Source organism: Eremomyces bilateralis (genome assembly GCF_010015585.1).
Source record: "Eremomyces bilateralis CBS 781.70 unplaced genomic scaffold P152scaffold_24, whole genome shotgun sequence".
NCBI classification, from domain to species: Eukaryota; Fungi; Ascomycota; class Dothideomycetes; order Eremomycetales; family Eremomycetaceae; genus Eremomyces; species Eremomyces bilateralis.
This window is the reverse complement of record NW_022985090.1, coordinates 259,059-286,966: the sequence shown is the minus strand read 5'-3', so window position 1 is coordinate 286,966 and position 27,908 is coordinate 259,059. Positions and strand designations below refer to the sequence as shown.

Genomic DNA, 27,908 nt, shown 5'->3' with positions numbered 1-27,908 from the left:
CAGCAGCAGTGGACTGTCATTCTCATTCTCGATCCAGTTTATAGATGTCGCACGTGATGTGCTAAAATGGTTGGGAGTTAGGTGCTGTTGTTCCAGCAGCAAAGTTGTTGTATTGTGTAAGTTGTGTAAGTTGTGTGTTCTAGCTGAATGCCTGGTCCCCCGGCCCTACAGATATACGAGAGTCATGGCAAGATTATTAATGCAGTTTGTAGCATGAAGCTCCTAGAGCTCATGCCTTAGGCCTGCGACAATAGACTTATCCTGTATCGATGAGCAAGGCGGCTTCGCCGGAGCGACAGCGCCAAGCCGTGCATGATGATTTATTACCCCCCGGCAGTATCCCCTCAGCTGAAGAGCAGTTTCTCCAGCGCCTTTTATTAGCTCGTTGCCTTGCTTGTCAGCGATCTTGTCTTCGCTTCGGTCAAAAACCTGTCTATACAGAGCGGATCCTTTGGCTTCCTCCTGAGTATCGGCTAAGCCATACTACTGTTTATAACTAACTTAGGGGTAGTTATTATTACTTCGGATATTCTCCATACAAAATGCATGAAAGAGAAGAGCTGGTTCCTGCCTATGGTACATGGTCAGCCAATGGTCTTTGTTTGTCGACGAGGTCGATCTGGACTAGCACCGCATCTGGTAACAGGACAAAGGAACGGTGTTCTTAGACGTCATTTGGCTTTGTCATTGCTTGGATTTTCTTCAACTGCCGATTTCATAAAGCCTTTGATGAAGCGTAGGTGGAGCCCCTTTCACACCCTTCGAGCCGAAAGCGGCCAGAATCAAAGGATCACTTCTCCCCCAAGCTTCGAGCCACTTGATATCTACATTGGCACTATGGGTCATCACAATATATTCCGTATGAAACTTGCTTTCGCCATTCGATCCCGGGCATCAAATAGCGGCAATTCAACTGCATGACCGCATCACAAGAACGTTCTAGGTTTCCTTTTTTGTCCATGGGCTAATGTCAGACTACAACGACTTATTCGAGGATCCTCCTGAGTCAAACGGAGGCGATCCAAATGTTGTCGCGGACGATCTATCTGGTCGAGATGGACTCATGGAGTTGAGAAATTTGCAAGCGGGAGTAACGGATTACGCTAACCACGTATTTGACGAAAATACCTTTGCGTCTTTAAACGATTCTCCCCTAGAAACCCTTCCGGAACTTGCTCCAGATGACAGGTTCATCAAAGAGCTTGAATTCGTAACGCAGTTGTCGCGTCCTAGTGCAGCTCAGCAGAACTCAGCAGAAAACCAATCGCTAGAAGCAGACGCCGAGCAGCAGCCTGAACTGGCCAACAATGGGTCGAGGCAGCAGCTCAAGGTGCCTGAAATCAATGTTGAAGATATCGATCAACTGCTTGGTGGGGAGGGCTTGGGTACTATCGATGCGTTTGACGTAGACAACAGTCTGGACTTCAGCGATTTCGAAGGAGACTTTCCCTACCCCGAACAGCCGTCGCAGACAATAACGACTACCTCCCTCTACCCCCTCAATTTCCGTCCCGATCCGTCTTTTTTCTTGATCAACCCCCGTCAAGAGCCACCAAAGCTCTCAATCCCCGCTCCCCATAACTATTCCGACGACGACTCGGGCCTCTCCGACTACTACCCCGACTCCCGTGCCATATCGCCAGTAGAAGAACTAACCGATGCTAGTGAAATCGTTCACAAGAAATCCTACGGAAGGGAACGACCTAAAAGCGATCCCAATAAGCCATGGATCCGAGTCAGCAGCAAGTCACGCGAGAACGCCCGCGCCGCCCAGTCCAACCAGTATGACAGCTTACTGCATTACGGATATCCCAGGAATTCTCTTAAGCTCTGGCTGGGCACCCGGTACACGTTCGACTACGACAACTGGGGTGGACTGCAAAAAGCGTGCTATCGTCGTGACCAGCTCCGGGAGTTCCTCCTCGATCATCCCATCGCGCCAGACTCGCATCTTACCCTGTGGATCCAACTGCAACCCTCTGACTCGGCCAAAAGGTACCCCTCCTCACACAGCTCGCAATGCCGCTTCGCAGAATGCCCCGATCGGCAGATAGGATCTAGCAGGAAGCGGCTATCGAGGGGCGTCATCTGGCAGGGTCGGGTGAAAGTGGCGTTCGACGAACGGTGGTACAGCCAGAAAATAGATGGCGACCCGTTCCTCTGCGCCGGGTTCGTCCACCTCTACTGCATGGAGCAATTCCTCGACTTCCCGGAGATCTGCAGGCACCTAGATGTCAAGGCCGACGGACGAGAATTCCTACCGAAGGAGCCGGGCGGTCGGTTCGCGGCGGCGCTACCCGAGAACGTACGGATCAAGGCGGCGAATTTTATTCAGTCGTGTAAAGACGGGACTCTGGTGGGGATTTATCCTGATTATCCCAAACACGGGGAATACGAAGCGGGCACCCGGAAGCCGCATGTGAAGACTCTGACGTATGCGCTTGTGAATGCGAAGGTCAACTCGCAGTCCAGGAGCATGTATAGGACGAAAAAGAGCCGTGGACTCGAGGGCTCAAATGAGTTAGTCCATCTAGGAGACGAGGATAAGTACTTGTGGGCGAGGATGGAACGCAAGCAAGCGACGAGTCGATCAAGATACGAGCGGCGCAAGCGGAAACAGAAAGATGCGGGGTCGGACGAGGAGCGTGAAACGCTCAAGCGATCTCGACGTCGCACCTCGTGTGATTCTCCTCGCGGCCGCCCGCGATACCGTACTGACGAGCAACCTCAATTCCAAAAACCCAATAAACTCTCTCGAGCCGTCGATCATCCTCAAGTCCCCAACCCCTCCCAAGGCTTCTATTCCGTCGATCAGCAGCAAGTCCCCGATCCCTACCACGGCTCCCTCAGTGACACCGAGATCGCCACGGCGCTGACCTCGTTAAATGACTCCCTCGGCTCAAACGACGCTGTCCCGCCGCCCGACCTTGTCAATTTCGGGTATTTCTCGGACACCGGGCCGCTATCACCGTCGATGAAGAAGCCGAAGCTGAACCCCAAGTCGACGTCTAGGAAGACGTTGGCGGACCCTCACCCGGCTGAGGAGGCAAGGGAGGCGTTGATGAGTCTGCCGGAGGAGTTTCGCCGGGGTTGGTAGGATCCAATCAAGGTAAAGTGGGGTGGGAGCTTGGAGGGATAGATATGTATATCCTGTTTACAAACCTCAAATTCAAGCGCATATTCATGAATTTGCTCTTTGTCTTGTTACTCCTTTTGGTGGTCATCAATCATTAGGTCTTCATTTTGCACTAGTAGGGGCGAGCAGGTCACTGCTCGCCGTCGTCTACATCTCTCTACGCTCTACATAATAAGATCCGCCGAATATGTCCGAGGTCCGATCAAGGCAGAGCTTGAAGACCAAGCAAAGGAGAGTAGGCCTCTCCACCAAGGACAGGCCTTACACAGCTCAGTCCGTGCTGTCGAACAAGAATACGTCAGCCAGGAAACTTGTCGTGTCCACCAAAAGGATCTGTTATTAGTAGCTTTCTGTGCCACCTACGGCGTGCCAGCAGCGCCAGGCCTCAACGCCTTCATCACAGTCATTACTTCATTTCGACATCCCACGCCGTCTCCTTACCCCGTCGATAGCATCAATTCCGCGATCTCCATCACCACCGATATCCCATAAATATCCACCGCCCATGTCTTCGCCTTCCCATTCCTATCCAAGAACAAATCCTTCTTGAATGTCTGCACCAGCAGCTCGATCTCCTCCCGCCGCATCCGCGCCAAGCACCGAATCTGCACTTCCGCCTTCGTCTTGTTCTCCAGGCTCATGCACAGCTCCCGCAACCGCGGGTCGTTCGTCCAGCGCCGGAACCGATCACCGACGTCGAGATCCACGAGCATGGCGAAGAAGGACGACCGGAGTTTGATGCGGAGGGTCTTGAGGGCGGGGTAGTCGTGCATGAGACTGCGCTCAGATAAGGAGCTGCCTAGATACCCGGTCCAGAGTCGCACGTCTCGGTCATTGATGACCAGGTCGAGGTGGGTGATTTTACGCGCCAGAGGAGTTGTTCGATTCCATGGGTAGTGTGTCCAGCTAAACATGTTCGCGTCGGAGGGGCTAGGGAAGGAGAAGGCGTTGTGGGCGTAGATGATCGGGGAGGCTTCGTCATTGATGGTGCGGCATGTTTGTAGGAGGGACACGCCGGGGACGCTGGAGGCTTTGAGCTTTGTCGGCCATGTCACGGTGTTCGGAGTACTGAGGGCGTATTTGTAGATTCTCTCGCGGATTTCGTATGGGAGGAGGAAGATGTGGCAGGGAGGTGGTACTGTTTGGGAGTCGGGGGAGTCCATTGTAATGTGTCGCGTTAGACGGGCTTCGGAGATGGTTTCGTGAGAGGAATTGGTGACTGGTTAGCACGTCTTGAGAGATAGAGTCCAGATCGGAGAGAGTACGCTGTTGTCTAGAGTTTGATGTTCCGAGTCGTGAAACAGGCTTGGCATGCCGAAGTGAGGTTCTGAATGTGTCATGAATCACCCCGTCTCAGCCACACTCAGCCTTGCCATTATCGCGGGGATTCTTATTATGACGACCTCCAAACCACCAACGCGGTGGACCAAGTTCAGGTTCCCTTTTCCAACTCCACAACACCGGTAACTTGGAAATCTTTCCTATCGCAACATGAATATATAGCGGCATTTCATAGGCTTTTGAATACTAACATTTACTGATGCACATGTTAGCGCCCGCGTTCCGTACCGACATCCTTCCCACTCTCAATTCGAGATGTTTTCTTAGCGCATCTGCAGTGTTGACTGGGTGAGATCGAGCAATGAATTCTTCTCGGATGGCCCTACAATGTCCAGAAATAGCACAAGTCGGTCCTGCTATATAATGAAACTGCAACAGCATTCAAAGCACAGAACTAGAAATTTGCTCGGGGGCAACAAGCTAACCTATCGAAAGTGGGAATTCCGGTTTTACTGAACTTCACTAACTAGTAAATTTCCCACCTCTCATAGACCTAAATAAAAGTTTCATGATGTATATACCCGTATTCGATCGTTTTGACTGGCTGCAGACATCCGCACGGAATCTCTCTCATGGTGATCGACACCTCTGGTCTAGAAATTGTTCTTCACAATCCAATCCCCAGATTTGTGATAGAATCCGAGAGCAATCCTGCAAAATGTTTGGCCAGCAGAGAACCAATCAGGATTGTATGGGGGATGGGTAAGTCGTGGTATATAGGAGACAGTCCGTATATCACTGTGACTAACTGTTCTATGATCAGGGGATATTCAGAATGGTGTTGCCAAGGTAGAGGTTGTATTCGAAAGGCCTCATTCTGCACTATATCTTTCAATGTTTACTAGTGGCACGAGACTCATCCGCTACTGGATCTGATCAAGGTGACCTCCCTCGGATCTGGGACCTGCTCCATGGAGACCACATATCCAACAACCCGAGCCACATTGTTATTGAAGCTGGATTCAACTCGCAAGAGATTGGCAGAGGCGTCGGAAGGCCAGGTCAAGATCTGGCGAAAAAGGGAAATCCTCAAAGCCAAGTTGGAAAAGCTCCCAAAGGAGAAAACTCGCAAGGAGGAGAGCGAGTTGACGAATGAGCAGCAGAAGTTCAGGGACCGGGAAGAGGCATTTTGTGGTGGGTTAGATGCAGTTACACATAGGTAAAGAGCACTTGCATTGATATGGGACGAGGAAGCTGAGGGTATGTTCCATCGTCAGCTGAATGGCCGGGGGTGGCGGTGCAACATTACGCTCTCTGCTAACATCACAATCAATCACGAACACTGGAAAGAAACCGATTAAGCTAGAATAACTATAATCAGACATAATGATATAGCTATCCCATAAAAATTAGAAAATATTAATCAATATTGGTTGAGTTCTGGCTGAGTTTCTATCAAAATGGTGAGTTTCGACCAAAATGCTGCACTCGCGTCATGGCCAACAACGACAACGAGATGGCGGGCCACGCGGATTCTCAGGGCTGCATTTAAAAGTCACATTTTCTCCATTCTCACGATTCACTCTTTATCTTCAACATCCCGACACAAAAACCATTCCATCTAATCTCATCACTCCTATCGCGTGACCTGTGCATGGGTATCACCGCAACACCGTAGCAAGATGGTCGACCCCACAAACCCCGAGACTCAGACTCGTAAGTTACTTTCTTCTTGCCACTTTAAACACCACCAAATCTAACAGACACTAGCTGCAGTCCCCCAAGTCTACCCAGGTCGACCTTCACCGCTGTCGCAATACCCCCCCGCCATGGATCCAGCGTCGCTTGACGTGAAAGCCGTAAGTCAAGTTATCTAATCACTGCACTGATTGGCACTTGTGATCATTTGGTTCCATTTGGAGTGGGCAACCTTTGTTTGTTCTGGGCTAAGAGGGGACCGTGCATCATGCAATAACATTGCTCCACATCGTCCATCAGTCCTATCAATCATCCTTGCATCCTTTATAATTCCTTTCATCATAGAATCTTAGACTAACATAATCTAGCTTGCTGGTATGGTCCATAATGCCATCAATAATCTCCTCCACGATCCTAAGTACAACCCTTGGACTGCGGAGTCTTACAAGGAGGCGGCAGCACGTAGCAGCTACCGACTTAGTGAACTAAAGCGGTTCCATGGCGAGGTCAAGAAAGTCCAGAACAAGTATACGCTGGAGATGGCCACCGTGGTCTCCCGCCTTCTTAGGCTTGAGGGCATGTACCCATTCCTGCCACGCGGAACTGATGGGAACCGGTACATACACCCGAGTAAGATCGCTGTGCCGAATGACAGAACCTCCGAGATCGTCGATGTTGGCAATGGATTTGCTTCCCTCTCTATCAACACTCCAAATACTAGAGCTACAGAAGCGCAAAAGAAGCCCTTCACCCCGATCGACCTAGACGCAATCATGCGGGGTGAGGCAGATGCGCACCCTGGTCCAGTGTCTGCTCCATTGCCCTTCAATGACCCATCCCAGCCGCCAGTGTTTCTGAACACTCCTCACTACTCGGCTAACACTGGAGGTGGAACCGCTGCGCATGGTGCTGGAATGCTCATGTCGAATTGGACAATGACTGGGAATGGAGTCAATCCCAACGGCACGGCGGCCAACCACAATTCCGCCACTGGCACCATTGAAAGTGGTTTGAACTCCGCACCGCTTACCAGCGCGACCCAACAACCCGGCATTCCACTGCCGTCCGCAACGGCCCACGAGCCGATGAATTCCGCGCCTATGCATTCCGCGCCTCTGCATTCGAACCCCCTTGACGACCCTTCTGCTCCTCCCACCCCAGTCCTCAGCACCGTTGGCCCATTCCCGCACGTCCCAACATATGCCGAATCCCTTTACTGGATGCAGCCCGACATCGCCAGCCAGCCGTGGTGGAACGAAGGAATTCGCGCAGTGAAGGCTCAGAACATGCTGAGGGAGCAGGAAGCCCAGATCTTCATCAACAGGATGCTCATGTTTGCGACGGAGAAGGAGGTCATCGACGCGATCATGTGGAGCCAAGAGACCCGGAAGGGGGCGGAGATGCGTCACCTGAGCGTCAATCCCCCGGCGAAGTAGAGTCGAGGAGGAATTCTGGCAACCACCATGCGCTTCCGGGAGATATTTCCAGCACAGGGTGGATAAGAGAGAGTTTCTTTGCGATTGGGCCGTACGATAGGATAACTTCCAGGTGGAGATCAGTTGATCACAGCCAGAAGGATTAAAAGAGCACCAAGATTGTGGATTAAGGGCTGGAACATGTTGCAGCGCGAAGTGTCAGTGGGAATATCGGCGACGGACTGAAGAACAGTGACCCCCGGCTGAGCATCGGATTCTCTGATCCTTCCAGGAGTGCTTCAGTCCATCCAATTATGTATTTTAAACAAAAATGGATCACTTCTCTCAAATATCCCTTCCCTTGGGATCCCATTGCGACGTAGTTACCCACTTGAATCTCACGATCAAAGCCAGTAGCAAATCCAAAGGTGATACCTGTATCCTACTTGCCAGTACTTCTCGAAACTTCTCGTACGATTTGCTAGCTAGGATATTGCCCTACGAATCATCAAATTGAGATCATCCGGAGCTGAAATTAGTGGTAATCGACGAATAAATGTCGAATTAATTGAAATTCAAAGAGCTGCGCTTTTAGAGGGCATATCCAGTGGAAAAATCAAGCGGGAGGTGGCAGAGAAGCTCAACGACGCTGAAAGCACGGTATACAAGACTATACGAAGATGGGAATAGGACCGGTGCCTCCTTTAAATCTTCTTAAATGCTTCAACTCTAGCCAGCAACCTCTCAGCTCTTCCCGTACTACGGTGGCCACGAAGATTCTACATTGCCTATACCTCCCGTCCACTCTATTCACTGCACTTGTGTCCCGATATCAGCTACGATCGAGATGCAGTCGCTTTGTTTCAGCAAATCTATCCTTGGGTGGCAATCAAGCTCTGGTATACCTTTGGCTGTATCTCGGGCGGCATGCCCCTAGCAATATACAACGCCCGATACAGACCGTTGTTGTTCTCACCATGCCGAATGGAGAAGTAGTCGGACCCAGTGCGGAGCTGGCGATCGACAGACATAGGGTTGATCCGAATCACTGAGGGTTTCCAGACTGGAAACACAAGTGTATTAGGTTTAAGAGTTGAAGCCGGCCACATATACGGTTAGGAGGAGAAATAACCGTACGCCAAAGACAAAATCGTAGGATACTATTATCATGCTGAGGTGTCGGGTGTAGAGACCGCTCGGGTCTTCCAAGATCGCTGGCATCACCTGGGTTCCGCCCTCAAAATGCCACCACACTGCAATGGGATACTGAGAGGGCAATGGGGATTGCTCATTGATGGAAGATTTAGACGAGCTAGACAGACTGTACATAATTCAGATTTTAATGTCGTCGACGTCACGGTCTCCGTCCTCAGCGTCTGGTCTCCTCTGCTGCAGCCAGCCAACCTTTTAGGTGTAGCTCCAGAATCGTAGACCCCTGGTAGGTTTTTCAGGAAACTTTATGCTTACCAACGAAGAAAGAAAAAATCCATTCGAACCGATATATATGAATTGATGCTAATAGAATGTCATCGTCTCAAGGACGACCGGAGTGAGTTCTTTGACTGTCAGGACGGAAACACGAGAAACGAGCTACCGGACTGCTCCGCTGAGCTACCAATTTAGAGTGCTACGCTGACATTACTGTTGTAAAGCAGTATCACTAACATAACTCCATACAGGTCCCTCGAGAAACAAAAGCCTTCGTAGCAGGCCCGATCACGGTCTGAGTGGTGACGAGTTCCTGCAACTTGAGGACCACTCTTTGCCCCTAACTGGTTCAGCTCTCCGGTGGCGCCGAGGATGAAGAACCATCCCTCTCGGACTTGACACAGATGTAGAGCTTCTTTCCAGGCGCACCGACGAACCGCTTTTGTGTCAAACTTCTTTCTTGCAGCTCCAGGACCCCCATTTCGTGCTCAACATAAGCGATCAATTGCCTCCACCATGCCCATTGGTCTCTCTCATACTTCAGCGATTGTATAAGCTGCATATAGTTTGCTTGTAAGTTGTCCAGCTTTGCTCCGAGTCGTTCGACTTCGTTGTTCGGGTTCGAGGGCTGAGCACGGTCTTGCTCAAGAAGAGCCTGGTGTCGAACTCGATACATGGAATGTGCCAATGATTGTTGTGCATCATAGATCCCTTTGCCCTTCCTGTCGGTATCCTTGAGGTGCTTCTTGTATCGAATCAGGAGGTCTGACCATTCCTTCATCTCCTCCTTCATAATTGTTAGTGACGTAGCCGTCGTTGTTATTGCGTGCCTTACAATTCGCTTTGGATTCATTTTATGCTGCGGGACTTGGTTAGCTGCAATATCCCAGATATGCAATCCTAGTACTCACTGGACAGATATTTCATGCTTCCGAATGTGCATAACTCTGTGCGCAATGAGATCAGTGGGGATTTTCAGTGGGTTCAGTGAGAGAGGTCGATTTGTATTATATGGAAAATGCCATGAGTGAGGACTCCGCAGAATTGAAGTGATGCTTCACAACTGTGCGCCTTCAGATCACTTGAGGATGGTAGACAAGACCAAGGTCACAATCAACATTGAACCACTGACGCTAGAACCAATTGGAGGAGAACATTGTGCGTAACTGCCTTTTCCTGTTGTACGGTACCATTTTAAGGCTCTTGGTTCTGTCTACGTACACTCTTCATGCCTAATTACCTCTCAATTTCTTTTCTAGCTTTGGCTTTCTTAGGGACTAATTTGGCTCTGCGACATCTAGTGTAGGAATTATCACCTCTATTCCCCTCTGCAGAGCCATTTTGCAGCTGCAGGCACATTGACCGCATTCAAGACTCCTTCGGTCTGCCACTGGAGCATGGCTTTTATTCTGGGATGTCAACAAGAAAATGTGTCTTCACAGTGCCAATCTTTGAGATGTATACCACCTGTCCCAGGAGCGATCGCTCTTGTTGCTGAATAACACCCGATATCTGCTTGTATCATTCAAGAATATATATATATTCAGACTAACGATACTTACGCCGTGATATATTCGGGTTTTCCGGGGGAAGGAGCCGGGATGAACGATATTATTTCTCTTGCTAGTAGCCGCCCTACCCTGGGTATCAGCAGACCTTTATTATGAAAGTGAATGAACGGAATCAAGGATGTAATATAGGGTGGGAGTTTTAGTGATAAGAACCCTAGTCACATGCAGTTGGAGTTATATGCGAAACTGAAAGCGTAAATTTACATTTGAGTCGTTCAATATGTTGTATACAAGTCCTCTTGCGAACTGGATAAGAATATTTTTGAGGAGTCGTTTAACATGTTATATACTAATCCTCTCCAGGAAACAATCACAATCTCGATTACTACGTTCCATCAAATCGATAAGATGCAGGCCGTTGGGTATCTAAGAAAACCCCCAGCAGCAGGAAGAGATCTGGTGCTAGCCGACCGTCAAACTACAACTCCTACATGATAATTGAAGAATTAAAGCAAGCCTGTAGCTTGAAAAGCAAAATTAAGCTCCCTAACACCATGCTTAGTGCACCTAATAAACTCGAATGAATCCGATCCTCCGACCCAGTACGACGCCGATCCCTAAATCATCCCTACTGCATCCCCCGTCCCATGTGCATATTTCCCATATTGTTCATGTTTCCCATGTTCTGCATCCCCTGCATTCCCATGTTAGGCATATTGCCCATGGCCATCATATTCTGTCCAGCGGCTTGACTCATCCCCATATTCATCCCGCCCTGGCTCTGCGCGCGGGCTTGCTGCATCCGCAGCATCTGCTGCTGCCGGGTTTGTTGGATTTGGCGCATGTATGCCTCCCGCGCTTCCTGCGGCATGTTCTGGAGTTGTTGCATCTGCATGGGGTTCATGGCCATATTGTTCATCGGCGGGTTGCTGGGGATATTGCCCATGTTCATGTTGCCCGGCGCGTTGCTCATGTTTCCAGGGTTCATGTTCATGGGCATCCCGTTCCCGCCCATGTTTTGCATGTTTGGCACGTTCGCTGCGTTTTGGCCTTGGCGGTTTTGCAGCTGCTGTTGTTGATGCTGATGCTGTACTTGACGGACGGCGCTCTGCAGGATTCCCATGGCATTCTGAGCCATCTGTTGCGATGCACCCAGCTTGAGCAGTTCGGTCTGGAACGCGGAGACCAGCTGTCGCAGAATAGGCGGAGGGACGTTTCCGTGGTGCTGTTGAGCCAGCTGGAGATATTTGTCGGCTGCAGCTTTGCGGATTCTTTGGAACATAAACGTCTTCTGCGGGTCTCCTTGTTGCCCTTCTTGGGGAACGTTCATCCCTGGCACTTGCTGCGTTGCCTGTTGCGGTGTTTGCGGATTGCTGCCCATCTGTTGCTCCTGTTGCACCCTCTGCTGCTGAGTGCGCAATTGTTCCTGAACTTGTTGCCGCAACGCCTGCTGGTATGCCAGCGTATTCATATTTGCACCTTGGGGTTGTCCTGGTTGAGGTGTTCCCATTTGGGCGTGTGGATGGGTCGGGGACATGGCGTGCATTGGGGATTGACCTTGGCTTATTTGGGCCTGTTGTGCCTGCTGCTGCGCGGCAGCTTGAGCGGCCAATTGTTGTGCACGAGCCATTGCCATTGCTCGAACCTGTTCAGCAGACATTTGCTGTCCGCCCATGCTTTGCTGTCCGCCCATGCCTTGCAAATGCTGCTGACGCATTTGCTGCTGCACATTCTGTAGCTGCTGCTCACGAAGGGATGGCTGCACGCTAGGATGAGTTTGGCCCCCCATTTGCGGAGTGGCGGCACGGTTCATCATTGGAGTCCCTTGGATGTTGACGGGAGACCCCTGTGACATGCTAGTGCGAGGTTGAGGAGTCATGTTCCTGGCGGGGATCGCCTGGTTCATATTCGGTGTGCTATGGACCATCTGCGGTGTTGCATGTGAAGAGGCTCCAGCTTGGCTTCGGGCCTGGCTAACTTGTCTAGCCATTGGCTGGGCATTCGGATGATGGGAAACGGCAGAAGGTGGACGAGGAGGGCTTCCTGCCCCTTGAGCGGAAGAGGTGGCGGCCATCGGATGACTGGCGAGGCCATGAGATGTCATGTTTACTCCTCCAATGACTGGAGAGTTCGCCATTCCCATAGATGTCATCGCTCCCAGGCGAGGGGACATTTGCTGGGCTTGAGATGACTGAGCCTGGGCTTTTTGTATCAATGCGTTCTGTGCTTGGAGGTGCTGCTGTTGCTGTTGCTGAGCCAAATGTTGTTGCTGTTGTTGCTGAAGCAAGAGGTGCTGGGTTTCCGCTCGCTTCGCCGCAATGTTCTGCTGATGGATCCGTGCTTGATCCTCGCGGTCTTTCTTAGATTTCTCTTCATTTACTTGATGCCGGGCGGCTGCCTCACGGGCTTCCTCTTCCTTCTTTTGCTGTTGCTTGCGCTGGTGTTCCATCTTGATGCTCTCCAATCTCTTGAAGCGGTTAAACGAGGGCTCGAACGACGCGCCGCCAACTTGGCCTTCAGCGGCGCTACCATCTGCAACCGATCGATTAAGTCGTTCGTCACCCAGAAGCATAAATCGTTCCTGTTCTGCGGCATTTGCTTCGTCCGCAGCCATCTCCCTCTCTGTCCGCTTCCGCGCTTTCCGCTCAGGAAGAGGATACGAATGTCGAGGATGTGACATCGATTCAATCATCGCTTGAGCTTCACGGAAATCCTTGGCAGGTTCGAGAAGGAGGCTAACTTCGGTATTTCGGAGGAGTTCTGCCTCGAACTCATGAATTTCATCGCCTTCCAGGTACATCTTCTGTCTCTTCGCGTTTGGACCTCTATTGGATATAGGCGTAGGGGGGATCGAAGCCAATGGCGTAGGAGGGTGCATGCCTGCGGTCGTACCATCTTTGCCGCCTGGTTGTTTCTTACCACCCTTTGCTTCGCTATGTGGTGTTCGAGACAGAATACCGACCTCTTCATGGCATGTCACTTGTGTAGGGAAGAGGACGGTAGTAAAGATTCGTCCTTTGGCAGGCGACTTTTGCGCAGCTGAGGCAGGTTGTCCAGGAGCGGGCATGTTTTCTTTGTCCTCCGCATCCTTCGAGGCGCCTTTGGCCGTGGGCGGTCTATTGGCATCTTTTGCGGTGGTATTGACTGGACGTTTCGGGTAAGGGACATGAGGAGAGGGAGTGATATGCTCGTTCCAGTTGTGGATAGAAAATGGAACCATGGTACTGCCGCCGACCAAGTTCGTATTCCCGTTCTGCGATTTGCTCGCGTTGGACTTGTTATCATGAACCTCGACAATGAGGCATCCATCATAGAAGGGAACATCGGCAGCAAAAAGCTCTTCAAGCATGTCATGAGGAACAGTTCCGTCTCGTAAATGTTTGAGGAAGATATTCATAGGTGAGTTGTATCCGAAGTTGCCATCTTGTTGATCGAATCGCCAGTTCGTCGGGTGTAGATGGACGATGAGGGAAGGCCGGCTTCCTTTGAACTTGCGTAGAATGTGATCGGCGGTTTTGACTATGATGGTTAGCATCTCCATCGTATACGTGCTGGTGTCATGTGTGCGCGGTATACCTAGAGGCTCGGGATCTCGAATTGGGAGCTGATCTGGCGCTTCTGCAGTTCCGCCTCGACCCGATGATCGTGCTACACTTGCGCGCTGAGACTCACGACGCTGTCGGAGGGTTTGCGATGGTCGCGCAACCACAGCGCCGGCCGACATTGTGCGGAGGGTGTTTGCGGAATGACCAACACCCCCGCTGCGTGAGAGAGGAGGGAGGATGAAAGAAGCGCAAAATGGTGTGGTTTCTCAGTGAACACCTCTGTGGCTGGAGTCATGGGCCAGTATATTTCGAAGTCTCTGGCAGCAATGATGGAAGGATAAAAGTGAAGCAGTATGAATGGTTCATGGATACTGTAAGACATCAGATAGTCAGTGCGTGGATGTTGTCGTGCTGGGCTGGGATCTATGTGAGGTTGCTGGATGCCTGATTTGCAGCGCAGTGCTGTGATTTGACCTCAGGCCAACTATATCACGTGACCACATCCAGATATTGACTTTCGGGATTCCAATCCAGTTCCTCGATCTCTACATCTCGCATTTGGATTGGAATGCTGATACCATTGGTTTTCAAAACCTGGTAATATGCGATATTTGCTGAAATTATGGCTAGAAAATTTAACCGCCTCATGATCGCGCCACATCTTCGGACGGACATTTCATCGTAGCACTCCCTAATCGCGATATCCATAACTATCCATATGCATTGATAGCAGCGCAGCGCAAGAATGTCAAATTCATTCATCTGGACCGTTGAGCTATTCAGATTTGCTTTATTGGATGCGCAGTCCCAGACTAATATCGGTTGGCAAGAAGCAAGGCAATCCCCTCTGCCCACACCATGTCGATCTGTGCGACTGAACTTTTAATCTTTGCTTAATATGTCGACCCGGGGCTGGACTTTTTGGACAGAAGATGAAATATACTGCCTTTTGAACTTAAAATTATCTCCAATTTCATGCTCCAAGTATTCGTCTTTCGGTTCTTCGCTTTCCAGTTCATGTTATGTCGTTCCGTCCAGAGATGTCACCATATAGTATGGGTTGGGAATCCAGGACGCGGTTTCCGCTTGTACACCAATGCGTGCGGATCAAAGATCTGTAGTCAAAGTCTTTCATTCCATCCCTAAATCTCTGCTTCTAATTATGCTAGCAAAATGAGCAGAGAGCTTGCTTATAATATTCCGATTTTCGCCTCTTTCGTTCTGGCTGGATTGGTTATTATTGCAGTTGTCGGTCCACCTACTTTTGCAACCGACGGCCTCGTTTATCTTGAGCCGCTGGCTGTGAGCCTGGAACAAGGTACGGGAAAATTCGGTTATATTTCTTTCTTAGCTCAACTGCTATAGGAAATGTCTTCGCTGGCGCGACTCTGCCATTCGGAATGGTTAAGGCTGTGGCTGACATGGACGGAGCAAACGATAACTGCATCACCGGTTTCTCGGCATTCCATGGTGCGGGTGTCGGACCTCCGATGTCCATGGCGAACTTTCCTCTCTTTCCTTTCGATGGATGTATAGCCGGCGATATCGAGAAATGCGATTTTTCGAAGCATCATCGCCGTGTGAATTACTATCCAGACACAATCCAAGCTATTCCTGGATATTTTTCCGTGACCCTTGCATCCGGGATTCGCGTCGATATGACGGCTACTGCACATGCGGCTCTCTTCTGTTTCATGTTCCCTACAGTATCTGATCATGGCGGACCCAATCATCTGGTGATCCAGCTGGATTTGAGCGACCTATCTGGTTCCTGTCAAGGCAATTCCATGATATCGGTATCAAACCAAAATTTACCACGGTTAACTGGCCTAGGAGAGTTCATATCCCGTCTCGGAGCTCGCAAATATACCGTCTATTTCTGTGCAGACTTCCGCCCCCCTGATCTAGTCCGGATCCGAGGTTTTGGAACTTATTTCGGCTCAGTCACTACTCCCAGGGCCCGTAATCTGACCATACTTCAAGACTCAAATGGCGCGGCTCCCCCCGGTGGTGGTTGGGTACATTTTGAGAGTCCAAGGCATGAGCCGATCTCAGTGAGAATGGGATTAAGCTTCCTCAGCCAAGCGAAAGCATGCGAGGATGCCGAGACGGAGATTCCAGAATTCAACTTTGATGTTGCGCACGGTGCTGCGATGGATACTTGGACGATGAAGCTGGATACGATCTATGTAGACGACAAGGGAGTCGATGGATCGTTACTAAGGATTTTCTGGCTTGGAATCTACAGTGCCTTTGTGAACCCGCAGAAGTACAGCGAAGTTACGACCTTAGCGGTAGCCAGTCCGGATCCCAAACCTTATTTCGATTCATTCTGCTTATCGGTTTCCTATTCGACTCATCTTTCTCTGTTGACGATTCTCGATCCCGAGGAAACAGCTGGAATTATCCAGAGCGTGCTAGATATGTACAGCGAAGAAGGCTGGCTGCCTGATTGTCATATGAGTCTTTCTTTGGGCTGCACGCACAGCGGATATGGTGCCGACATTGTTTTAGTTGACGGCTTCCTAAAGGAACCTCGCAACGGGATTGACTTCAAGACTGGATACGCTGCGATTGTCAAAGATGCTGAGAAAGAATGAATCCACCGGGGTTGTCGGGGAAGAGGTGGACTCGGCAACCGGAAAAGGCTCGGCTACATACCTGCTGAGGATTCCGAACACAATATATTGCTTGGTTCCTCGCGAGGCATATCCAAAACACTCGCATATAGCTACAGGGACTTCATTATCGCACAGTTTGCGAGAGAAAGGGGGCACCTTGAAGACTACGAGCGGTATCTCCAAAGGAGCACGTACTGGATAAACTTGTTCGAACCTAACCAGACGTCGACCACCCACCTGTCTACTACTGGGTTTCTGGGGTTCTTCCAGCCCAGATACCGCAATGGGACCTGGTGCTATACGGATCCTGACCGTCTCTGGAAATATTCATTGTAAGGTTTTCGCCAACGCCGTCACCATCAGGACAAGAGGTGGTTATCAGCGACCAGCTACGTTCCTCATGACCAAGCGGCTCTCATCGCCTTGCTAGGTGGTCCCAAGCAATTCGTCCGTCGCCTCGGCTACGCTCATGACTCCAAACTCATGACTATGGACAGCGCAGCGTCGTTTCTCTCAGTCTTCCAGTACCATTATGCAGGGCGTCCAGCCCTTTCATCGAAGCGGGCACACCACTACATCCCTCGTGCCTTTTCTCTGGAGCCTAGTGAACTTCCATGGGGAGGGTCCACAACCGCCATCGGCAGTTTTGTGGTCCTAACAATGATCGGACTATTTCCCAACGCAGGACAAGATGTCTATCTAATCATTCCTCCGTTCTTTCGAGAAGTTGCGATTACGAATCCGATTACGAGAAATGTATCGGCGGTCAGGAACATCAACTTCGACCCGACTTACAAGAATATCTACATCCAGAAAGCGACTCTGAAGGGTGTCCGTATACGAAGAACTGGATTGGCCACTCATTCTTCATGGGAGGAATGTGCTGGAGTTGACACTGGGACCGAAAGAGAGCGGTTGGGGATCCCGGACTGAGGATTGACCACCAAGCATCAGCACGAATGAAGAGTTGAAATCGGACTACGGAGCCGTTCCGCGGATGAGGTATACGAATGGTAATTGTAACAACGAATTTCAAACCTCTTCAGTCAGCACTCGCATCTAGCCGTGCCACAGAGGCTCACAACCAAATCCTATTCCCAGGCTCACTTCGTCGCGACTGTTACCCAAGCGTTGAAGGGCCCTTTCCCCTGCGTCCTCAACATCTCGGCCAACGCCGTCCTCGATTCCGGCTCCCACCGTTTCCTATCCTCCTCCGTCCACCCGACCTTCATCGCCTCAAAGAACTTCCACTTAAACATGTCCACCAGCTCCTCCAAATCATTCGTCGGGCAGTCGGTCTCGACGAAGTACTCTTTTATTTCCCCCGTAAACCCCGCCTCCTTCAACGCCTCCACCATTTTGCCCTTCTCCAACCACGGGTTGATCCCCTCCTGCCATAACGGCAAGTCTGGCCGGATCGCCCGCTGAATGGTCCTCGACACCGTGAAGATCATCTGCGTCGACGTCCAGAAGTTCACGTACGCCGTTCCTCCTGGCTTGAGTGTACGATGGATCTCCTTCAATCCCTTGATCTGATTCGGCAGCGCGGGGATGAGGAAGTTCGTGATGGAGTGCGTTAAGAGGTTGTCCTCCAGTCCCTCAAGGTTCTGCGCATCCATCTCGGCGGCCTTGATGTTTGTCCACCCGTTGTCTTGCGCCTTCTTCGCGGTCATTTCCACCATGCGGTCGCTGAAGTCCGTGGCGTGGATGATTGGCGGTGATTCCCCTGGATGGGCAGCCAGGAATTCGCGCATGACTTCCTCCGCCACGATTCCGGGACCGCAGGCATTGTCGTGGATGACGCTAGAGGAGGTAATGGGTGGGAGGTATTGGATGGATTTCTTGAAGATATTGCGGGTTGTGGACATGGATTGTTCTTCATAATCCTCCGCCATCATGTTGAATATCTTTTTCATTTGTGCGAGATCCATTTTGTCGTGATCGTTCGGTGAGATTCTTGAGTGGATGTTTGAATAATGGACGGATGATAGAATTACACGGTTTGGGTCTCTCCACGCTTTAGGTTCGATAATATGCTGACGAAATATGCTGCTGACTACCCTCATTTAATAATCACGTAATAGGGACCGAACCAGGCGTTAAATAGATCAAATAATAATAAATAATCACGGAGTCCTCCGCTGGGGTTTATATACGTCACCAGAATTCCAGAAGCGAACGGCGAATCCGTTCACAGGTCGCGTATCGTAAGATCCATGCTGATTTTTCGGCCCCCCAGATACGAGCTCGCACGTAAGCACTATTTCAGGGGACTATTTGTCAGCCTTGGTATCTCTTTCGAGCCGATGAGCGGTACCTCTGATGGTATCGGAATAAACACTCCCGTGGAACTATGATGCATTATTACTTATTAGTTCGTACTGCGCGGAGTGGAGCAGCTCCACAGAGAAGGTTGGCGATGAGGAGTGTGTATCGCCAAATCAACGTCCTCCCTGCTCCCCAAACACATGACGTGCAGTGTTGCAACTTTTAGGCACCTTACCATCTGTGTTTACTGTTTAGGGTATCGAACTGCCTGTTTAAGGGGTTCCAATGGCTTACCTTAAGTACGAAAGATAAGAGGAAAATGTCCTGGAAATATGCAATAATACTAGGCCCAGCTCATGGGTAGTTCAGGGCCCTAATTCCGGGGCATAAATCCGGCCAAGGAGGTGCTTAAACGATAGGCTGTAGGACGCCGAAATTTGGTCCCTTAAGCGCTTTAGAAATACTCGTTCGTAGCATTTTCTGACGCGTCTAAGGCACTCCAAAGTCCAAGCAGCAAAGGGGACGTGTTTATCTACCGATACCCAACAGGAATTCCCATATGATTGAGTCTTGAGAATATGATCGAATATTCGAATCCCGATGACATCCGGGAAGCCGTGGGGATTTGTCCGGGGAGATCCCCGGAATCCTGACCAAACCCCTGCTAGCGGACTTCCCTCAAGAATCCGGGGAAGATTAGGGATTCGAAAACAGAACTGGCCGTGCGAGCAGCAAAGGGGACCACAGACGACCACTACGGCCGGTGTGTGCGTGATGGATGCCTTGCTGCGGGTGGCCTGACTTCCTACCATAGTAGTGCTGATTAGAAGGGACAATAAGCCAAGTTGGGCAGTGAGAGGGCTTGAAGCATGCTGCGCAAAAGTTATGCAAGGCTGGAGCAGCGGATGGTATGGAATCATTTGGCATTAGATAGGTATACAGTGTACTCGACGCTGGTTGGTCAGTCTCACTCAAATAATTATGTTACAAGGTGCGTTTCAAATATGGCCTGAAAGTTGGTATAACTGTGCCGTTGTGACTAAAGCTCCTTCTTCGACTCGACGGCCTTCCTATTCGCCTGGATCTTGATCGTCACGGTCTCGGTGTTCTTCAGCGCCCCGAACGCCTTATAAGATACACCCATGCTTTGGTAGATGAGGTCTAGAACCGGTCAGCATTGTTGCATGTCTCACATGTTGGTGTCGAACGTACAAAGAGGAATCACGATCCACGGGGCATTCATCATGACGTAATATCCGTAAAAGTAATACGGCTCCGGACGGGAGTACATCAGGCCCTTCATGTAATGGTCGAACATGGAGGTGCTGTAGTACAGCACATCCCCGTATAGTTGGCCGAGGGAAACGATAATTTGGAAGGGATGTCGCAGGGGGTGATCGGTCGCGATGTAGTAGGTGAGAAGAAATGAGAGGGGACCCCAGAAGGCCTAGAGAGCAGGAAGTCAGCATCCGATACAGAAAGCCGGTGCGGATGTTAGGGGGATTCGGAGCGACATACAGCAGTGATGCTCTCCATGCACAGCACGAACGGATCCGACGTCAAGTACCGGGAGTCTGACTGTGCGTACTCCTTCCACAATTGTCCAAAAAGGTCCATCATCGCGGGCATGCGCCTGAAGTTATACGCGAAATATCCCTCGAAGAATAGATGTATACACCCGCCTATAATTCCGTCAGTTTCCGCTCCCACTCCTAGATCTTCCCCTCGCCTTTTCAAACGTACATAGCGTGAACCACATTATCGCCGCCAACTGTCCCGTTCGCAGAGACTTAATGCTGCATTTCGCAAGCACAATGGCGGTCAACAACACGCTCCCGCATGCTAGTGAGAACAGTTGGAGCAGGGTCGGGACATCATAGCTGTTCGGGATATAACCCCTGAGGGTGATGTCGGGAGGGTAATATGGGTGTTTGGGGGCGGGCGGCGCGGAAGAGCCGTAGTAATTTTGTCCCGTCATGGTGGCAGCAGACGACGATGTTGGTTTTCGATGTCGGTTCAGTTCGCAACATTTCGATGTTGGAGGACAAGGGACTGCTCTTAAATTTTCTCTGGTTTGGTCCAGGAACCCGCGGAGTCCATCCAATGGGACGATTCGGAGTTATGGATTCCGGAAACGCTAATCCTTTTCAGGAGTTCTATCCGATTCAGGGTCCAACCCTTACTGATCTTTCTCAGTATCGTTGCCCATCTGGAAACCTCCGTTGCAGAGTTTGGGAATGTTCATTGGCCTTTTCTTGGTGCACAGCTAAGGTATGTCTATGTGTATCTACCAGAATTCGGTGTGCAGAAACCCCCGGGAAAGACAATCAATATCAATTATCTCCGACGTGTCGTTTGAATCCGGTCATTTGCTCTGGTGTCAAACGAGCTATACGACTGAAAATTCTTTTCATTACTCTACCTACTTGTCCATGTTATTTTCTTATGAGTCATCACCTATTTAAACATCCATCAGAGCAGTATCTACCCTATTCTCTCCGCTGGAAGACATCCGAAGGTGCCCATATCCAACCCGTTTGCTTTGCGCAGACTCCAGTTTGGCCACAGTCCCGCGGTCCGGTCTGATGATGATATTCTTTAGACGTTAGAAGATGTCCCACTGTCCTCGTTCGGCATCACGAGCTATCTGCTCCGGGCGCATCTAGCAGCTAGTTCTCGAACGGATCTGCGTCGCTCGTGTCGCACGATGAGGGCGTGTGGATCAAACGCCCGCGGCGCCGTGGCCTGTTAGGACTGAGTCCTCAAAAAGTCAAAATTCTATCCTATTGGATGGTTGCCAGCGACATTTAATCCCAAAATTGTGTGTACGATACAGTCGAGCTAGCAAATGTTTGTGCTATTGTGGTGGCGACTAACTGGTATTACGACATCTGCATGAGACGATGCGAATGCGATGATCAGGGCCATCTGAACGTCGTAGAACACGAACGGCGCTTTTATCCACGGATTGGCAACGCGGCTGTTGATCTCGGATACTGTATCCATTCCAGTGGTTGTTTCTCAGTTGTGGCACAACTTTCGAGGGCCCAGCAGGCTTCTTGCCTTCAACTGAGACTATCCACGGAGGTTTCTATTGTTTGGCCTGCCCAAGCACGAGGAAGTTTCTTCTACAGCCATGTGAGAAAGTGCGAAAAGTTGTAACTGCGACTCGATATCTACTAAAGATGCGAGAGAAACACCACTTCCAACCAAAATCGGTCCTACAACAACCATAACCACCCGGCTGGCGAATGATCAACGATCCAACTTCCTTTTACAACCGCGTGATGTCCGACATTTAACTCCAGAACAAGGATCGTGATGGTGGCTGGATTTATCTAACGGTGCGCCAGTGTATCCAGTGCCAAGACTGTGGGGCAGAGCCAAAACATCTCCCCGCATTCTTCACACACGACAAATTGACAATACTTCCCCAGCCTCCCGCAACACTCTATTTGAACCACTTCACCATTCCAACTTTACTCCCCAGTTCAAGAGTCCGTTGCATGTCACGGTAAATCAGTCATTATCGACCTAGTCATCTGGCAGTTGATCTTTCGGCCATCTTTTTTCTTTATTACTTAGTTCGCTGTCGGGTCAGACATACCAAGTCCCAATCCTAACGCTACCTCTTCACCTTCCCTCTCGGCCATCCGTTTGGGTAATCCCGTGGTCTTTCATCTTGCGCTATTCTTCTACGCAGCTCTCATTGTGTAGCATTTAGTCCGATCAATCCTTGGCTGTGCATTTCTCATGCTGTGATCGTGCCGATGTGGCTGCATTGTTTCATTGGATCGGAGCTAGTTGACTTACTCTCTGGTTTGCCAGAACGGAAGCTTGAAATCTCCATTTTAACTCGGATTTATCCTCTGTTCGCATTAAGATTGTCACCCGTCTTCGGATTTATTATAAGTTGGTAGTCGGTGCTGTCTACCTATTCAAGTTAATCTTGCAAGTACGACTACCTTTGAGGCTTCGGACGGAAACATCGACTCATACGACATCAGATGCAGGTATCCGTATTCCTTGAAATATCCTGATCTCACTAGGTACAAATAAGTACACCAAGTTAGTACCCTCTATACTGCATTCCGATTGTCGTTCGGGGCAGAACGTGCTCGGCATCCAAGCATTGTCAAATATCACTCTTATTCATCTGCATTAAGAACCTGGCAAGTCCGGAAGGGGGTTGCAGTATGGCTCACATGGCTCAAAAACAAACAAACTTCACCGCACTGGCAGCTCGCGCGGTAATCACCTTCCTTCTTGTCACCAGCGGTATATGCACAGCGGAACCAACCGATGACGGACCACACTTGGCTAGGAGCTTGGCCGGACAAGATGGTTTAGACCAAAGTAAGTGACCTTCATTGGTTAATTTCGTAGGTCCGCCAATGCCCGATCATGGTCAGCAGATTCGTTTGCTTCACTGTTTCGGTCACCATCCGCTATTCGGTTGACGATGGTCCATTTGGAATTACCACATGCTGGCTGGAGGGATGCCCCCATTTTCTTTAAATACGTCGAGTTGCCTGATTCCGATTCTCGCTTGGCTTTCATTTGGATACTTCTCGGCCCCCAAATTTTAGTGCTTCAACTCTGCATCACTCGGCCCGTATTCGAGGATACTAGCAAATCGAGACGTTCGAGAGTTTCAACGCTAAATGTGGCCCCTAATAGTGCCTCTGCTCAGCACATTTCCAGCAGCAACCGGACTCGTAGCCAAAGATGGTGAGACTGGACGTCTGCCAGCTCTTGGTTGGAATTCATGGAATGCTTTCTTCTGCGACATCAACGAGAAGAAGTTCCTGGACGCAGCAGAACAGCTCGTCAACCTGGGTTTGAAGGTATCTTCGCCCCACATCCTTATGCAGCCTCGTATTTATGCTATAAATACACCCTATTTCGGAGACAGTGGCTAATAATCCCTTAGGAGGCTGGTTACAATTATGTCAATATTGACGATTGTTGGTCCATCAAGTCCCACCGTGACAACAATACCGATCGAATGATCCCTGACCCGGAACGCTTCCCAGAGGGCATTGCTGGGACTGCCAAAAAGATTCATGACATGGGTCTGAAGATTGGTATCTACAGTAGTGCTGGTACCCATACATGTGCAGGCTACCCAGCGAGCCTGAATTACGAAAAAGTCGACGCCGATACATTCGCAGAGTGGGAAATTGATTGTGAGTCAGACCCAACGTCTCGTGCAATTGATTTTCGAAGTTAACCGGGATCCAGACTTGAAGTATGACAACTGTAACGTGCCGGGAGACTGGGCGGATGAGTGCAACTTTTGCATACCAGATTCAACCACTCCCCCACATGGGCCATACCCGAATGGTACCTGTAAGTACCCGTTTCTTTTTCGTGTGTTCCCATACTGTACCCTCCAGTTGGGCTACCATCTTCGTTGTCACGGCCCCTAAATCCAATCACAGGTCCAACCCTCCAAAACGAATGCCCTGCTGGCTATGATTGGAGCAAATCCAAATCTGCCGAACGTTACCGTCGCATGCGCGATGCCCTCGAAGCCACCGACCGCACCATCCTGTACAGCCTCTGCCAATGGGGAACAGCGGGCGTGCAAAAATGGGGCAACGAGACCTCCATGAGTTGGCGAGCCACTGGTGACATCACGTGTAAGCAACTTCAATCTTCCTTTGTGTTTTCTCTTCTTCACCTTTGGGTGTGGGCTCCCCGCTTGTACATAACAAATGGGCACACTAATACTTACTAAGGGCCTGGGCTTGTAGCAAAATGGAGCCGCATTATCGAGCTCCTGAACCTCTGCTCCTTCAACCTCGACACCACCGATTTCTGGGGCCACTCGGACGCAGATATGTTGGAGGTCGGCAATGGCGACCTCACGCCCGCGGAGACGCGCTCGCATTTCGCACTGTGGGCCGCGATGAAGTCGCCCCTGCTCATCGGCACCGACCTCAAGAAGATCTCCTCGGGGAATGTCGAGATCTTGAAGAACAAATACCTCCTTGCGTTCAATCAGGACCCAGTCATCGGGAAGCCGGCGACCCCGTACAAGTGGGGGACGAACCCGGATCACACGTTCAATGCGACGTGGCCGGCGGAGTATTGGTCCGGAGAGTCCAATGACGGGATTTTGGTCCTCATGTCGAATTGGGGAGAGAGCGCGGCCAAGCGGTCCGCTGTCTGGAGCGAGGTGCCTAGGTTGGAGAAGGACGCGAGCTACAAGCTAACTGATGTGTGGACTGGGAACGACCTTGGTTGCCATTTCGGTGACTATAGCGTCGAGGTCGGACCGCATGATACGGCGGCATTTTTGATTAGTGGGAAATGTACTCGGAGGGGGATGTTAGGACAGCGGACGGCGTGGAGAGATTGGACTGCGTAGTGTGTCTGCGGATGGTCCCATGAATTGCTAGGTCAATAATAACATCCTTTCTAACTAAGTTAGTAGCCAAACTCGGGCCCTAGGACCCGACTCTTGCTCAGGTCATTGGCAATAGCATCCTCTATATTTTCATAACATGGCGCACCAGTCCAGAATTCCGCATTGGCATAGTTGGTCTCATCTCGCTTTCCCCCTCCTGATTCCCTTGCCTCAATTCGGATTAAGTACACGTAACCCATCAAACTCATGCCCACCCAACTCATGCCCACCGAATGCCCTCAGTGTTTCGCTGGCCTAATGTTTGCTGTAATTTCAACACCATCGCCTCTTTCCGTCGTATGTTGAGGGCGATAACGGTCTGCAAGGTTCTGGTACAAATGCTCTCTTGTATCGGGGTCGTCAGCCCTGCGAACCTGAGTCATCGAAAAAAACTCAACAACTCCAACCTTGGATTCGATATGGACGAGAAGTATGAGTTCGGTATCCAAAGACCAATGCTTATAGGTACACAGAAATAACAATAGAGAGAGTGCGGCAGCCGGAGTGATTATTGCCCCTTCCGAATCCTCAAGGAACCTTGAAAAGTCCATCCCTCCACGTCGACTGAAAATTGGTACTCTAACTCCTCGCTCCAGGATTTCCCATCAGTCCAATTTGAGAGAGATTGGCACTATCTCAATAGGCATGTCAACAGGCCCATGCAAACGATTGCTGTCAGATTTTGACTTGAATATAAAAACGCCATCCACGTCGCCACCACCGAAGCACTAAATGTGATTACAGACTCCTCGCGTTAACCGCTGTCCGAAGCATACGCCCAAGCGGGTATTATAGTTCCATGTCGAGTCTGCGGATGGATGCATTTACAAGATACACGTAGCATATACGAGTCTCGATACCATGTGAACATGGAATTGATCGCTTCTTGAAGCTCTGCCGAGCTAGATTTATCGATGTAGCACGTATCAATCTAGATCCAGTCGTACCCATCTCTTATCGCCTGATCGCAGGCGCCTCTCAACTTCACAAAGCCTTTCCGCTGAATGGCTACCCCAGCCTTGACATCTTCGTGAGCAACCTCCTCCGCTTCCCAGGTTGAGATAGAATGACATATTACGGAATTTTAGCCTCAGTGCGCTCCACAAATGTGAAATTTCTGGTATGAAGGAGCCGCATGCTCGTCTCGTAGCATAGTGGTCTTCTGCAAAAGACGCGTAGAATAGAACACGGAGAACAGAACCTTTGGGATTCAAGAGCACGTGGGGCAAAGGCATAATAGAGAATCGGTCCACTAACCGGAAGGCTGAACTCTTCATGCAACGCTACGTATTATCTCTCCATCGCCCCGACATTGGCTACTCTGGTATGTAGTACATACAAGCTGGTAACCGATTATCCCACCGGTAAGATTCCAGCATCTTTACAGCCGCGAGTAGAGATCTTTCGCGAGTAGATCCTTTGGCCAGAACGCCTTGGCGGTCCTGTTGGTCCAAGTCGATTCGCGATTGCTGGTTAAACCGTGGACGAGAACGATGCTGGTTTTGCTGGTTCGCGGAAATATTGAGACATGCTAGATCGCTTACTCGATAATGTCATCAACATTCACGGATAACGTTTGAGGGCCATAATCTCCAACCGTTGAGAATAGCTCATCTGTTGAGGGTTCGGTAAGGACAGTCTGGGCACCTCCTTTGCCCTTCAACAGCTTGTAACTTCGTAAATTTCTGGGTTGGAAAGAAGGTAGAGGACAAGACGCCAATATACGCTCCATCGGAGGCTATGTTCGGCGGAGTCAACCCCGGCCTCCGGCCACAAAGCACGCGGGCCGGGGCCAGTGCCCAGTGGTCTCCAGACCAGGCTGACCAACAGGCTGCGGCAGTGCGGACTGCGGCTTCATGCTGCATGCATGGACCACATAATTAAACTCGATTGGAGAGCGCTATCGACTGGTATCGGCCCGAAAATATTCCACAGAGCCTCAACTTTGATGAGTTCCGAAGACTGGACTGATAAAACGGCAAGGCGCCATAACGCGGGCGTCCGGTCACTCCTTAGTTGCTACTTTGAGTACAAATAGATCTCTACAAGAAACATCTCGCCTGCCTCGCATCTGGGTCATCCGAGTCAAAGCATGCAGCAGACGAGCGACTTCACTGGTGGGATTCAGGGTGACACCGTCATTGCCGGGAGCACCACTGCGGCTAGCGGGACGACGAACTTCATTATTTCAAGTGAGCACATCATGGGATTCATGACCATTAGGGCTGGACACGAATAAGGATTTTGGCTATTCGTATTCGACTTTTCCCTGGGAACGATTATTCGTATTCGACTAAATTTCGAGACGTTTTATTCGTATTATTCGCGAATATTCGTAAATAATGCCAAGACTTATTCGGCAAAAGCCGAGCCAATGAATGAATGCCCAGCAGTCGCGACTTTTGTTTACCCAACATGCTCCAACTAGAGGATTTGAGCTCTAAGAGATACAAAGCATATCAATATGTTGCAACTTCTTTCTTAATATGGATGACTTATCCATGTCTCTTGGGAAGCGCCGTCTTCGCTCCGAGAGAGTTGATTATCATCTTCTTAATGATGGCAGTGACGAGGAAGCCTCCCTAGAGAA

The 27,908-nt window shown here is 50.3% G+C and overlaps 10 protein-coding genes across 10 annotated transcripts; 5 read left to right on the top strand and 5 right to left on the bottom strand.

The window, feature by feature from the left end:
• Positions 1-734: 734 nt before the first annotated feature.
• P152DRAFT_159901 (uncharacterized protein) lies at positions 735-3,177 on the top strand. The gene has a single exon (XM_033674003.1). The coding sequence runs from the start codon at positions 968-970 to the stop codon at positions 3,095-3,097; it is 2,130 nt and encodes a 709-aa protein (XP_033531171.1). The 5' UTR covers positions 735-967; the 3' UTR covers positions 3,098-3,177.
• A 42-nt stretch (positions 3,178-3,219) lies between these two features.
• On the bottom strand, positions 3,220-4,398 carry P152DRAFT_461487 (uncharacterized protein). Its single transcript, XM_033680136.1, has one exon. It carries the CDS (start codon positions 4,297-4,299, stop codon positions 3,574-3,576), a length of 726 nt encoding a protein of 241 aa, XP_033531170.1. The 5' UTR covers positions 4,300-4,398; the 3' UTR covers positions 3,220-3,573.
• A 651-nt stretch (positions 4,399-5,049) lies between these two features.
• Positions 5,050-5,640, top strand: P152DRAFT_451984 (uncharacterized protein; the record flags this gene model as incomplete). The annotated part of the gene is made up of 3 exons (XM_033678265.1): positions 5,050-5,179; positions 5,241-5,266; positions 5,323-5,640. 3 exons carry the CDS (start codon positions 5,050-5,052, stop codon positions 5,638-5,640), a joined length of 474 nt encoding a protein of 157 aa, XP_033531169.1.
• A 459-nt stretch (positions 5,641-6,099) lies between these two features.
• P152DRAFT_476434 (uncharacterized protein) lies at positions 6,100-7,551 on the top strand (the record flags this gene model as incomplete). The annotated part of the gene is made up of 3 exons (XM_033681509.1): positions 6,100-6,133; positions 6,188-6,276; positions 6,484-7,551. The coding sequence occupies 3 exons, from the start codon at positions 6,100-6,102 to the stop codon at positions 7,549-7,551; spliced, it is 1,191 nt and encodes a 396-aa protein (XP_033531168.1).
• Positions 7,552-9,149: 1,598 nt separating this feature from the next.
• P152DRAFT_451982 (uncharacterized protein) lies at positions 9,150-9,751 on the bottom strand (the record flags this gene model as incomplete). Its single annotated transcript, XM_033678264.1, has 2 exons — positions 9,150-9,352; positions 9,388-9,751. 2 exons carry the CDS (start codon positions 9,749-9,751, stop codon positions 9,150-9,152), a joined length of 567 nt encoding a protein of 188 aa, XP_033531167.1.
• Positions 9,752-10,739: 988 nt separating this feature from the next.
• Positions 10,740-14,413, bottom strand: P152DRAFT_422773 (uncharacterized protein). Its single transcript, XM_033677199.1, has 2 exons — positions 14,046-14,413; positions 10,740-13,988 (listed from the first exon to the last, which is right to left on the bottom strand). Exons 1-2 carry the CDS (start codon positions 14,191-14,193, stop codon positions 11,098-11,100), a joined length of 3,039 nt encoding a protein of 1,012 aa, XP_033531166.1. The 5' UTR covers positions 14,194-14,413; the 3' UTR covers positions 10,740-11,097.
• Positions 14,414-15,187: 774 nt separating this feature from the next.
• On the top strand, positions 15,188-18,063 carry P152DRAFT_468366 (uncharacterized protein; the record flags this gene model as incomplete). Its single annotated transcript, XM_033680821.1, has 5 exons — positions 15,188-15,332; positions 15,380-16,590; positions 16,684-16,967; positions 17,025-17,464; positions 17,765-18,063. The coding sequence occupies 5 exons, from the start codon at positions 15,188-15,190 to the stop codon at positions 18,061-18,063; spliced, it is 2,379 nt and encodes a 792-aa protein (XP_033531165.1).
• A 1,731-nt stretch (positions 18,064-19,794) lies between these two features.
• P152DRAFT_461484 (3-beta-hydroxysteroid-Delta(8),Delta(7)-isomerase) lies at positions 19,795-20,928 on the bottom strand. The gene is made up of 4 exons (XM_033680135.1): positions 20,647-20,928; positions 20,422-20,585; positions 20,116-20,350; positions 19,795-20,064 (listed from the first exon to the last, which is right to left on the bottom strand). The coding sequence occupies exons 1-4, from the start codon at positions 20,879-20,881 to the stop codon at positions 19,943-19,945; spliced, it is 756 nt and encodes a 251-aa protein (XP_033531164.1). The 5' UTR covers positions 20,882-20,928; the 3' UTR covers positions 19,795-19,942.
• Positions 20,929-23,168: 2,240 nt separating this feature from the next.
• P152DRAFT_422765 (glycoside hydrolase) lies at positions 23,169-25,420 on the top strand. The gene is made up of 5 exons (XM_033677198.1): positions 23,169-23,750; positions 23,837-24,092; positions 24,148-24,255; positions 24,348-24,548; positions 24,648-25,420. The coding sequence occupies exons 1-5, from the start codon at positions 23,568-23,570 to the stop codon at positions 25,277-25,279; spliced, it is 1,380 nt and encodes a 459-aa protein (XP_033531163.1). The 5' UTR covers positions 23,169-23,567; the 3' UTR covers positions 25,280-25,420.
• Positions 25,421-26,072: 652 nt separating this feature from the next.
• On the bottom strand, positions 26,073-26,249 carry P152DRAFT_403177 (uncharacterized protein; the record flags this gene model as incomplete). The annotated part of the gene is made up of 1 exon (XM_033676694.1): positions 26,073-26,249. A coding segment is annotated over one exon (177 nt), but the record flags the coding sequence as incomplete, so codon positions are not given.
• Positions 26,250-27,908: the final 1,659 nt, after the last annotated feature.